At 34.2% G+C, this 13,757-nt stretch overlaps 2 protein-coding genes and 1 long non-coding RNA gene across 3 annotated transcripts; 1 reads left to right on the forward strand and 2 right to left on the reverse strand.

Annotated features, from left to right (window-relative positions):
- Positions 1 to 7,114: 7,114 nt before the first annotated feature.
- LOC147936302 (uncharacterized) lies at positions 7,115 to 8,121 on the reverse strand. The gene is made up of 2 exons (XR_015568853.1): positions 7,466 to 8,121; positions 7,115 to 7,307 (listed from the first exon to the last, which is right to left on the reverse strand). It is a non-coding gene; the product is annotated as an uncharacterized LOC147936302 (long non-coding RNA).
- A 978-nt stretch (positions 8,122 to 9,099) lies between these two features.
- Positions 9,100 to 11,429, forward strand: LOC104719298 (cytochrome P450 716A1-like). The gene is made up of 4 exons (XM_087469851.1): positions 9,100 to 9,716; positions 9,801 to 10,207; positions 10,775 to 10,959; positions 11,052 to 11,429. The coding sequence occupies exons 1-4, from the start codon at positions 9,178 to 9,180 to the stop codon at positions 11,361 to 11,363; spliced, it is 1,443 nt and encodes a 480-aa protein (XP_087325977.1). The 5' UTR covers positions 9,100 to 9,177; the 3' UTR covers positions 11,364 to 11,429.
- A 214-nt stretch (positions 11,430 to 11,643) lies between these two features.
- On the reverse strand, positions 11,644 to 12,563 carry LOC104719300 (protein COFACTOR ASSEMBLY OF COMPLEX C SUBUNIT B CCB3, chloroplastic). The gene is made up of 2 exons (XM_010437187.3): positions 12,364 to 12,563; positions 11,644 to 12,267 (listed from the first exon to the last, which is right to left on the reverse strand). Exons 1-2 carry the CDS (start codon positions 12,412 to 12,414, stop codon positions 11,782 to 11,784), a joined length of 537 nt encoding a protein of 178 aa, XP_010435489.1. The 5' UTR covers positions 12,415 to 12,563; the 3' UTR covers positions 11,644 to 11,781.
- Between the last annotated feature and the right edge of the window lie 1,194 nt (positions 12,564 to 13,757).

The following is a 13,757-nucleotide window of genomic DNA, read 5'->3' on the forward strand; positions in this document are numbered from 1 at the left end:
TCTAGCCTGGGATCTCTCAAGAACAGCAAGGAATCTCACAAATCTCTCTCAAAAGCTCAAGAATAAAGTTTTCTCCTTTTCTCTCTCAAAAGTGTTAAACGGCGACAAAGACAAACTCCCAAAACCCTTCTTGTCGTCGAAACCCACTTAAGTATACTGGTTCAATGGTTTCCTCAAACCAAACCAAACCAAATCGATTAAAAACTCAATCTGGTTGAACCAGAAAACCTTGGTGTCGACCGACACCACCATGGTGTCGATCGACACCCACCCCCAAAACGCAGAGTTTTCGTTCGGGGGCGTTACACATTTTTATTTTATTATAGATTGAAAGAAAAATCAATAGACTGGTTTATGATGATGAATATTAGAGTTTGTTTGGATTTAATTTATATATATAGGTAATGAGATGTTTAGAGTATGTTGTTAGGTTTAACTAAAAATATAAAAAAAAATATTTAGAAAATAAAAATTAATCTATATATACATTTTTGGAGACATTTATGAAATAAATCTTCAAGTTCAAACATATTTACAAGCATGCCATTAGCATTAATTATTAATTTGTTTTTCATTTAATTAATTAATATTAAGTTTTGATTTTTGGAAACAAGATTTCCTATCCTGATAAAATTTCTAAAACAATCAGAACCACTCCATTTAACATTAAGTATTAAGTTTATAATTAATTTAATTAATAATAAGTTTCTAATTTTACAAAACAATAATTTCTCCATACAGACATTTCCTAAACAATCGGCCTAATCAATAAACACTCTTTCGTGTTCTAGATATGCCAAAAATAAAAACTTAATAATGATGTCTTCTATTTTTTTCATCAGAAAACTTGTACACTCTTTCGTAGACGAATTGTAACAAATAATGATGATGAAATCGATCGACTAAAAATCAAGATGGGCGGAGATGTCGCAGTGGACGGGATAAAACAAAGACGAAGAAGATGACAGGTTTGTTTTGTCAGATAAAAACTAGAACAATTGTGTCGGTCTAGACAAAACAAAAAAAAAACCAATATTAGTTTATGTTAAAACAAGAGTCAATTACGTAATATATATCTGTAAGTAATTAGTATACTGAATTAAATCTATTTTTGTTCAAACAGTTATTTTCTTATTTCTAACAAATTATATATACACATCTTGGTCTATTTTAATAACTTAAGTTTATTAAAAGAAAAACAATGTGGAAATCATGTCAAACAAATAACTGTTGACAACTTTTATTTGCATTTCACAACAAAACTTTATATGCTAAAGTTAACTGATTCTTTATATATAAAACAAACAAAACTACAATACAAAATTATCATGTACATATATTTAAAAGTTTTAAAATAATAAAAATACTACTATCTGTAAATAAACAAAAAATACACAGTATATTCTTTCTATAAATCACTACTTATTTAATTGTATGTCTATGTTATACTATAATATAAAACAATAAACCTAAAACAAAATACTTTCTAATTTTCATACTAACTAATATATCTATATTTGTAAAGTTATACATTTTAAAATTACAAACTAAATATTAGTTTAATATATCTATATAGTTAATCTATTAAACAAATTACAATTTTTTATTAAAAATGGCCCCGCGGTACACCGCAGATGAATTTCTAGTATTTAAAATATTTCTCGAGTTGTTTGGAAAGTTTGATGTTTTTGGTTAGGATTGAAATTTTTACATTCCATATTTATCATATTTATATATTAAAATGTGATGATGCAGAATATTTATGATTGATTGATGAATCTGTTTTTCAAAAAAATTCAGAAAATTAAGCATGCAGTCGAAGGAAGTTAAGGAAGATGTAATAGTTTATATATTTTTGGGCATATGATAACATGTTTAATATTTTCTTTTAATATGTGATATCTACCGAAATTAATTTGATATTTTGAGTTATACGGAAATGTTAATATTGATTTTGCAAAACTTCAGTGAAAATGCTAATATAGATATTGAAAACTAATGATAATATTAAAATAAATACAAAAATAAGATTTAAATAAGAAAAGTTGAATCCACGGTAAAACAAACAATATAGCATAGCCCCAGACTTGTTATCCGGAACTTGCTAGGTTAGTTTGTGTTCCGGCCAGGTTTTATATATTTACATTTTACTAGACCAAATCCCAAAAATCTATTTACAATTCAACACATTGATAAACTGATAAAAATGATACTAAGTTGAGAAATTACAATCATTTTATCCTTTGTTTCCAAAACATTAACTTATTATTGGAAATATTGAAACAACACAACTAATTTTTTAAAAATAATAATATAACTAAATATCTCATAATATTCAATTATAATCTAAACAATAAACCAACAACAAATCAACGTGCAAAACGACAGGCAAACAAAACTAAACTAACATAACCAGCAACCTAGCAAGCTTCTAATCAGGTTCCAATAAGAATAACATAACTACAACATAATAAACGAGACCCTAGATCATTCTCCTCCTCATTGCCATGATTACACGCTACAAATTACCTGTACCACAAACACAATGAGATGTGTGAGTATTACCAGAAATTATCAGTGATGCGATCCTTCCATCTATGAGCTATACACACAAGCAAATCAAGAGCACAACCACAAATAAAACATAACAACCCAGCCATTAAACAGAACATCCAACAACACATTCACGATACCAGCCAATTTCTAAAATTAGGAAATTGGATTCATCCTCCACTAACAATAGATTCATCCTCGAATCTGAACACACTGTAGCTTATCTGCAAAATTCCTCCAACCACCATCACAACGGTTCACACCACCTAATCATCCTAACTCCACTAGTCAACATCAACATAACCCCACCGGTCAACAAAACCATGACCCCACCGGTCAACACAATCCTGACCCCACCAGTCAACATAAACCTGATTCTCCCGGTCAACATAACTCGGGCCCCCCGGCCAGCATAAACCTGACCTCCTTCTCAACATAAACCTCACCCCCCGTCCAACATAAACCTGACCCTCCCGGTCAACACACAAAAACCCCCAAGATTGGAACTCCCATCAACCCCGAGATATGCATCCGGTCACAACAGGAAATCTGAGATTGCAACCCCATCAATCTCCTAAATCCGCATCTGGTCGCTATGCTTATCCCCACGTCCTTGACACTTTTTCCCACAACTCATTTGCTCTTAGGTCGCAACCTTAAACCCATATCGATTTCACTATCAGACCCCTCGTCTTAGAGCCATACCGATATCACTCTCAGACCCCCCGTCTTCGAGTCATATATACCATCTCACCCTCGGGTCGTCAACCTCGAGATCTCGATACCAGGAGAACCCCCATCTCCTCTGCCACCCTCAGGACCGCAACCGTAATATCCGCAAACCAAAAAAGTGTGATTTGGGGGTAGGTGTCGATCGACACCATGGGAGTGTCGATCGGCACCATGGGAGTGTCGATCGACACCAGCAATTTCCGGTTCGAACGAGTTGAAATCAATGGTCGTTTTGGGTCGGTTTGGTTTATGTGGAATCCCTAACCAGTGTATTTAAAGAGGAAGTCGACTAAAGGGTTTTGGAAAGCTTGTTTTGTCGCTGTTTGAGAGAGAAAAAGAGAGAAAAGAGAAAGCGCTTGAGAGTTAGTGGTTTTTGGGAAGATTGCTGGCTGTTCTTGAGATATAACTAAAGCTAGGAGTGGGTTGGAAGCTTGTTAAGAGTGTGTGGGTGTCAGTTTGGGTCAGAAACTTCCTGCAAAAGAGGTGAGTGCATGACCATGGTTAATCTAAGCCTGAGATCTCTTTTGTTTTGCTTGTTCTATGTTGTTTGTGATGTTTTTCTTACTTTTGTTGGTTGTTTTATGGTTCCCATAGGTTCCTGAAGCTTTTGGAACAGTTTTGGATGGATTGGAGATGGTTAGAAATGGAGAATCGTCGTTCGGCTTCGAGCAGATTGTGTCGGTGTCGATCGACTCAAGATGGGTGTCGGTCAACACCAAGGAGGAGTGTCGATTGACACTGAGAAGCAGTGTCGGTCAACACCAGCAGTCAGTGTCGGTCGACACCCACTTGTCCAAGGCTTGTTCTTTGGTTTGTTGTGTCTGTTTGTGCATTAGAATCTCAGTTGTTTGTGTGTATAGCCCAGTAGATGGGAGGATTGCCTCACTGAGTGTTTATGACACTACTCATTTATCTCAATTTGTATTTGTGGTGCAGGTAAAGGCAAAGAGTGATCGTGGAATCAAGGCGATGAGGAGGAGGATGTTCTAGAGGCTTGATTGATTGTGCTCAAGCTATTGTTAGGTTGCTAGAGTTGAATTTATAGAACATTGTAGGATGTTGAAATTTGGTAGTGACTTGATTGGTTATTGGATTATTTCATTGTTAGATTTCTATTTGGCTTAATGGTATTGTTTGGTTATCTTCTGATGTTGATTGATGTTAGGGTCTTAGTAGAGATGAGACCACTAGAGAATTATTATTATTAACAAAAAAAAACGGGAAGGGTTGTTTCTGCAGCCCCTCGAGCTATCGGTATTTCGGAAACCCCGTCCCCTCAAGAGAACTCCCATCTCCTCATGAGTTGTTCAGGACCCCCCCCCCCCTGGCCCTCACATCAAACGCTCATAATGTCTATAAGCATTTCTCTAACCAAGACCACCCTCCGTGATCTGCATAAAACATTTTTTTATCATACCAACCACCATATACCTCTCGGAATATCACCACCACCCTGGCCACCCCCATGCCACACTCTAAAACCTTCCAACCACTTTGCGTGTTCACACACACTCTTTCCAAAAATAGACATGTTCTAACTATTAATAAAACTTTCCATTAGTCATTTGCACTTCCCCGAACAAAGACTAAGAACTCTAAAAAACCACACAACACAATAAACAACTTATCGTGGAATCTCACTGAAGACTCGAAGAGGATGAGACTAGGACTCCATACCACATGCAGATTGACTAATTACTCATAATCAATTTTAACACTAAACCACGAATCAACATCATGCATCAAGCAACAGGAAAATAATTCAAACAATTAAATTTCCTAGACCGCTCTAAACCATACACTAACCCGCCCTAGAACTATTAGGGTTTTGATACCAAACTGAAACAACCCGACCCATTTTTTTATAATAATAATACAATTAAATACCCATAATATTCAATTATAATCCAAACAATAAACCAACAACAAATCAACATGCACAGCAAAAGACAAAGCAGACTAAACTAACATAACCAGCAACCTAGCAAGCTTCTAACCAAGTTCCGAGGAGATAACATAACCACAACACAACAAATGAGACCCTAGATCATCTTCCTCCTCATTGTCATGATTCTACGCTACAAATTACATGCACTACAAACACAGCGAGATGCGTGAGTATTACTAGAAATACCTAGTGATGCGATTCTTTCGTCTAAGAGCTATACACACAAGTAAATCAAGAGTACAACCACAAATAAAACATAAGAAACCAGTCATTTAACAGAACACCCAACAACACATTCACGACACCTACACATCATCACACAAAACAAGTCATACAACCTAATCGCTCAGATAAGATCATGGTCACACACTCACCTTAAGAAGGTGATTCGAACAACAAAACACAACTAGGAGAGACTCTACTCGCGTCTGCAACAGCCCAGAAACACATGTTAACTTCAAAATCCCTCCGGTGGAAAGCTAGCCGTAGACGTCATGTAGCTTCCCACAAGATCTCATGTGAATCTGATAATAGACGAAGCATCTCACAAAAATTTTGAAACGATTTGCTATGACGAATCATTTTCCTACCAAACCTTGACGATTCTGATTTCTTCTTAATCTCCTTCACACCATGCCAAATTTCTCTCTCTTGCTCTCTCTTTATTTTATTAACAGCTCAAGCACAAAATCAGCGACATCAGCAAGGAGAAGGTGTCGAAACTTAAAAAACACCTTTTAGGGTTTTTTTTTCTTCCAAAACCAACTAAACCGGCAACTCAAATCAAACCGATAAACTTAAACCAAACCTGCCAATTTCTAAAATTAGGAAACCCGAATGTTACAAATATGATTGTTGAGATAAAAAGTCAATATTATTTTATTAATTTATTAAGGTTTTCACATAATTGTAAGATAAAATTATAAAACTAAATGAAAACATACAGCAAAATATAATAAAAAAAAATTGATTAAGATATTAAATTAATAACGACAACAACATATATAAGAAGTATCACAAAACATCTCTTGTTCATCGTACTCAACATTGACTCAATGTTATCAAAAGCCACAAATGCAAAATAATTTTAAACAAACATGTATACACGACGGGTCAGCAAACAGGTTTTTAACAAAAACAATAACCGTAAAATACAAAGAGAACAGAAATTAGGTCCAAGGAGGTTGACTCTAAGGATCACTGATGTTGTAAGACATACACTTCCTTGATACAACATACACTTCCTTGACTCTTGTCTCAGATCCATCCACTACTCCATTTAAAATTGAAACATATTTCATATTTCTATGATGAGTTGTGGGTTTTAGTTGTAGGTGTTATGTTTCGTTTGTGAAGCTAGTATGTATATATAATTATATATATGTAATGAGCAAGGAGTTTACGATCTATTCATTAAAGGAAGATTTTCAAAAATATCTATTTTCTTATGTCAGTTTTTAAAAAAACCTTTCATGTTGTACATTTTCAAAAATAGTCTTTTTTATGTATAAAATAACTAAATTTTAAATCCTAAACTGTAAACTTTAAACTGTAAATACTAACTAAACCCTACCCCCTTAAAACTATATTATAAACATAAAATAGAGAACCTAAACCTAAAAAAAATATTTTAAAAATTAATTTAACATATTGTAATTGTGCAAAAAAATGTAAAAATAAAAATGTTTAAAAAAGGATATTTTTAAAAAGGGGTATCCCAAAAATGGTATTTCTAACAAATTTTTATCGTTAAAAGAGAGTTTATTATTTCGTCGTTTTATTTCTTTAGAATTTGTGCAACAATATTTAGTTTCCAAATAAGATATATACAAAATCAAATGTATTTTTTTGTTGTTAACAATTAGGACTTGTGTGTGAATATTGGTTTTAATTATAAGAGAAAAATTTTGGGTTGTCGATTTTTTTTTTTTCCGTCTGAATGATTCATTGATAATAACTTCAAAGTAAAATACAAAGGCCGACAAGGAAATTAATCCTTCTGGAGACTTAAGCCGGCGAGTACAAAACCCTCTCGGAGACTAAGACCAAACACGGTGAGCTAAGGGGAAACAACCTAGACAGAAAAATTACACAACATCCATTCACTTCCCAGAACAGAATCAAGAGATCCAAAAAAAGAAAAATTAAAACATAGATCTTATTAAGACAATTAAAACAAATCTGAGACTAGAAAAAACACACAATGGGTTAACTTGCAAGAACCTCCTTTACCACTAGTTAGAATCGAATGAGCATGCCGTGCGACCCTTTATGTTGCTTCAAAGAGGAGCTACCAGGGGCGGTGAGACACTGCCAAAGCCTAGAGACCACTCAGGAGGAACGACTCTTTAAAAACAGGAAAGAGATCTCGATCTGCGTTGGTGAAGATTCTTCATCAAAGACAGTGAAGTAGCAGTTGGAGGCTGCCTCAACCATCAAAATGGCCAGATCTGAAGCTAAACTTGACGAAAATAACAAGAGCCAAGAAGTTGAACCCAAGGTTGGGAAGATCGAAACTTAAAAATTGTAGATATGAAAATCTATATCTGTTGTCGTTGGAAGAAAAAGATGGATGTGCCGATAAAAGATGGAAACAAAGACAATCTAAAGGGAGAAACCCGACTCTAGTGCTGAAGAAGCCACCGGAGCCGGTCAATCTAAGCAGCGGCGGCGGTTTTTGACTAGAGAGAAAGCAAAGGGTTTTTAGGTTTTTTTAGAGAGAGAGAGAGAGCTGTGGGTTGTCGATTTAGGAATAGTTTATTTTGAAGAGATATATTAAAGATATTTTAGGAAGATTCTTCATTGTGTAAATTTTGGAGGAAAATGGTAGAATTTTTTTTTTGTAAAATTCGGTTGTATGATTAATATTTTGAGAGATTATAGCAAACTTTTAGATATTATGGAGATTTTATGCCAATAAACTTTAATGATTATGGTCGATTTATAGATTTTACTAATTGGGTTTTGTGTAATTTTCTAGGGATTGAGATTGCAAATAAACTTTTAAATAACCAAAACTATAAGGGTAGAATACAAAATGTACTTCAAAAAATATTAAGATATATTCTTATTGCTTTCTTCTTAATTCTAAAATTTGTGGCTCAATCACTAATTTATTTTATGTTTCTTAAACAAATATATACTATGGGACTTACCAAAAAAAACAATATATACTATGGGATGAAACTAATTCAAACCTATATTTAATGATTGGAATTCATAATACTGATAAATTAATTAACAAATTAAATGTGATAGAAATGATAGTATATATATTAGTATACTGAAATTCACTTTTAAATTTAGTTTATTTGTAGGACAAAATATGGTTAGTCAAATTAATTAATGCTATATTTTGTAGTTGTTGGTTGATGCTGATGGTGAAAATTAGGAGTAAATGCTTAGGGTAGTTGGTAGTTGATGATTATGGTGATGTACTGATGTTGTTGCTTAAGAGAAGCATGATGAAATAAGTTAACAGCAACTTAAAAGGAAAAAAAGAACTAGAAATGTAAGGAGAAATAAACGATTGCTGAAATATATAGACGCATGGACGATGGATTAGGCAATATCTTACAAGGCTGAAATATAAAAATTCAGAAAATATTTAATAAGTAATACTAACTTAAACACCTTAATATAAACGATGTTTACTCACCTACCAACATTTGATTAATAAAATTTTGACAGAGCTAGTTGGTTTGATGTGCCCCAAAAAAACAATGATAGTAATAATAAAAAGCTAGATGCATGGTTTAATAGTTTGGTGTACGTTTATGTGATGTCATGTCAGTATATTTCATTTTTACAGTGCAAAGTAATCAAAAACATTTATACTCAACCTGAAATCCAAGCTCGATCACCTACGTCTATAAATAAAAAAGCATTGTAAACCGAACAAAACACAACTAGAATAAGCCATAAAGATTAAAGAAAAATAAAGTATGTATTTGACACTCATATTCCTCTCCATTGGCTCCATTATTGTTTCTCTCATATTACTCCTTAGAAAACATTTCTCAAACTTCTCGTATCAACACCTTCCTCCGGGAAAGATTGGTTTTCCCTTAATCGGAGAGAGTTTATCATTCCTCTCTGCCGGCCGTCAAGGCCATCCCGAGAAGTTCATCACCGACCGAGTTCGTCTCTTCTACTCCTCCTCCTCCTCATGTGTCTTCAAGACCCACCTCTTTGGGTCTCCCACGGCGGTGGTGACTGGTGCCTCTGGAAACAAGTTTCTATTCACCAACGAGAACAAGCTCGTGGTCTCGTGGTGGCCAGATTCCGTTAATAAGATATTCCCTTCTTCAATGCAGACGAGCTCCAAGGAGGAGGCCAAGAAGCTGAGGATGATTCTTTCGCAGTTCATGAAACCTGAGGCTTTGAGGAAATATGTAGGCGTTATGGATGAGATTGCTCAAAGACATTTTGAGATGGAATGGGCCAATCAAGATCAGCTCATTGTCTTCCCTCTCACCAAAAAGTATGTATTATTCTGCTTCTCATGCATCTTATGTTAACATTTTAAAAAAGCCTGTTTCATGACTTATAAAAAAATCTCAATCAGGTTCACGTTTTCAATAGCATGCCGTTCGTTCCTCAGCATGGACGACCCCGAAAGAGTAAGGCAACTAAGAGAAAAATTCAATACGGTAACGGTAGGGGTCTTCTCAATCCCGATAGACTTACCAGGAACACGGTTTAACCGAGCCATCAAGGCGTCGAGGTTACTCCGAAAAGAGGTTTCCGCGATCATAAGGCAAAGGAAAGAAGAGCTAAAAGATGGGAAAGCATTAGAGGAAAAAGACATATTATCTCATATGTTGATGAACATAGGAGAGACCAAAGACGAGGATTTGGCGGATAAGATTATTGGAGTGTTAATCGGAGGACACGACACAGCCAGTATTGTATGCACTTTTATTGTTAATTATCTTGCTGAATTCCCTCATATCTACCAACGTGTGCTACAAGGTACGTACGCACCTCCCTAATATATTTATATGTCTAGTTAGGTACATCTCCTTTATTTATTTTGTTCTTTCGTTCACGATAGCTTCCTCAACAATAATTTATGACTCATTTTATGGATACATATCGTATGACTATTTTTTGGGATAATGAATAAATAATATTGTAGCAACCACTACAAATAATGACTACAAGTGAATCGACAACAAACACATATAGCATTACTGGTTTGTCCGGATTCAAAACTCATCTACGGGATGTCGGTTATTGATCTGCATAATGCATGTTGTAGCAAGTAAAAATTAAAACTACTGAATGAATCTGAAAATACTATTAAACTAGCTTTGTTAACTTGTATTATTGGTGTCATAAAATTTGACAACTCTTTCCTTATCAATCATGTTCCTATAATACCAATAAATATTATTTTTAAATAGCTCACCCTATTGTCATGTCGACATCATGTTAAACACAACTCGAAATTAATAACTTTGTGTTGGGTGGTAGATTTTATGCCTTGGTTTTGAATTTTACAAGAAAAGAGAAATTACTCACACTAAGGAATTGCAGAGCAAAAGGAGATACTAAACCAGAAGAAAGAAAAAGGATTAAGGTGGGAGGACATTGAGAAAATGAGATATTCATGGAATGTTGCATGTGAAGTGATGAGAATTGTTCCTCCTCTTCCTGGCACTTTTCGTGAAGCCATTGATCACTTCTCATTTAAGGGTTTTTACATCCCTAAAGGATGGAAGGTAAGGCTACTTCAGGTCCTTTACATATATTGACATACATATCATACTCATGCATTAAATCTTTGGTGTGCTGATCATAATCATAAACATAGTTATATTGGAGTGCCACCGCGACACATACGAATCCAGACTACTTCCCAGAACCAGAGAGATTTGATCCAAACCGATTCGAAGGAAGTGGTCCGAAGCCTTACACATATGTTCCATTTGGAGGAGGTCCCAGAATGTGTCCAGGGAGAGAGTATGGTCGCCTAGAGATTCTTATATTTATGCACAATCTTGTTAAGAGATTCAAGTGGGAATTAGTGTCTCCAAAAGAAAATAAAATAGTGGTTGATCCCTTGCCAATACCAAGCAAAGGTCTCCCTATTAGAATTTTACCTCAATCTTTAGTCAAAATGTGAAACTTGATGGATCACTGATTGTTGACTCATGGATAATAATAAACTGTTTGGTTATGTTCTTCGCAACCTAAAGTCTCTTCTTATCGGTTAATATTTGTTTTGATAACACCTAAGACTACAAGTTCTTTGGAGCAATAAAGAATTTTACACAAAGTGTTCTCTAGACGAACGGCTCTTCGGACTGGCTAGACTTGTGTTCTTTCCATTTGCTCTCAAGAATCTCGACTAAATGATATTGTTAGTTATGACATGAAAAACAAGTATCACCCAAGAAAAATGGTAAGAGCCAAGCAAAATTATATATGTGAGTGATTTGGGAACATTGTGTGCCACAAGGAGACTTCTCTACAAGTCTCAAAAGAGAACTGAGAACAGAGAGAGAGAGATATGATCAGTAAGATAAAAAATGAATCATTTCTTAGCTAACTTGTTGTTGAGAAACAAGAACAAGAAGTCCCTGTGGACCAACCAAAATCTCACTAAGGAAACTCAAAAGCCCGAACCAAACCACAGGAGTCACATCAACACCCGCAAGTGGCGGAATCACTTTCCTAGTCTGGGCAAGGATTGGTTCGGTCGGAGCGTAAGCTAAAACGTAAGGGAACTTGTCGACAGGGAGTTTCGGGTACCAAGACATGACGATCCTCACGATGAATAGAAACCCAAAAGCAGATAAAGCTGGACCTAAGATACCAATTGCGACCTTGGCGGTTCCTGGATCTAACTCTGCCAGGGTAATGTTGTTATGTAACAAATCCGAAACCGAATTGGTTTCTCGTATGTTGGAGTAGTAGAGGTTTGCTGTTGTGTCTGCTTCTACGTTGCTGCTTCTCAGTGATGCTGAAACTGTGGGAAGAGACGGAGAGCGATTTCGGAAATTAGGAAAGGGTCGTCGAGATTTCGCCTGCGAAGAAAAAAAGAATCATCAATTTCGAGAGAGAGAGAGAGAGAGATTGATTGATTGAGTGATGAAAGTGTTGCTGAATTCACTGTCACTCACATGGAGCAGCGCCGGCGAGAAAGAGACGAAGCCGGAGGCAACTGTTGTCATCACAATCTCTGAGTTTTGTGAATCTATTCACGAGCGTAAGGTTGAGATTTGAGAATGGCTTTCGGAGGATGTTGTTGTTAATCTGATAAGTGCTGACGTGGAATGTGCATATCCCCGTACGACCTGAAGAAGTACTTGGGTTTATTTTTACAAATTTCGAAAATCAATAGTTTATTTTTAAAAAGACAATCTACGGTACACAATTTTCCATTTTATTTTGTATTTAATGATGTTATGTTTTTAATATTTTAAAATTTTATAATTAAAATTATAGAATTTTAATTTATTAGAGTGTTTTCAAAATAAAATAAGAATTATAAAAATATAAGTTTTGGTTAGGATCCGCTTAACCCGTTTGATATATCTATTTTGCTGATGATTTGAAAGAGATTTGGTTGGTACCAAAATTTTTATGAAAAATTAATAGCAACGTTGTAGTATCAAACCGTGGTTAAAGTCTAGCCTAGTCTATAATTGATTATTTTCAGTTTGACAAATTTTACCGCCTAACTTCTTTATATCATAATTATATTTATGTAAATTTTAAGCGACTCTTATCACATGGTCCACGCGTAATATTTATATCATAACACAAATTATCTTCTAGTAAATTTTAATAAATAACTAAAATTTGTATTTGCGTATGCACAAAATTTTAATTTAAAATATTTTTTTTATCAATTGAAATTGTTGAGCTCAAATATAATTATTTCAATTTTCGAATATAAATCTATATAAATACTAAACTTATTTTACTCAGTGATATACAACATATATATTTTTAAAGATAATATTTTTTTGTTATATCTATTTACTATTTTACGTGGGATTTTAGTTAAAAATTTTATCAATAAGAATCATTGAATATGAATATAATTTGAAGATTAAAAGATAAATCTATATAAATATCATACTTATTTTAAGTCAATGTCGATCGTTGACATAATTATAGAGACTAATTAAACATATCGATATCCTACATTAAATACAAATATACAAAGTTTCATGAACAGTTTTAGTGTTATGTCGTTACAATGAGCTTGTCCAAATGCATCATCTGCCAGAATAGAATTTCCAACTAAGTCAAGAATGCTTAAATGATGAAACATTTACACAATAAATATCTATTAACTAATCCAAGTTACATATTTTTCTAAACTCTCATATGTTATTTGCATATGTTAATTTTGTAATGCAACTCCAGCTTTGTCTTCTCAAAAAAATCATATTGTACTTTAAATATGTTGTTTTGTCAATGTTTTGGGTTAAAACTTAAAAACATTTGATCATATATATATATATATATATGTTATTTTGTTATATATGTTTTATATCATGTTATA

Source organism: Camelina sativa, chromosome 10 (genome assembly GCF_030686135.1).
Source record: "Camelina sativa cultivar CO46 ecotype springtype chromosome 10, ASM3068613v1".
NCBI lineage: Eukaryota > Viridiplantae > Streptophyta > Magnoliopsida > Brassicales > Brassicaceae > Camelina > Camelina sativa.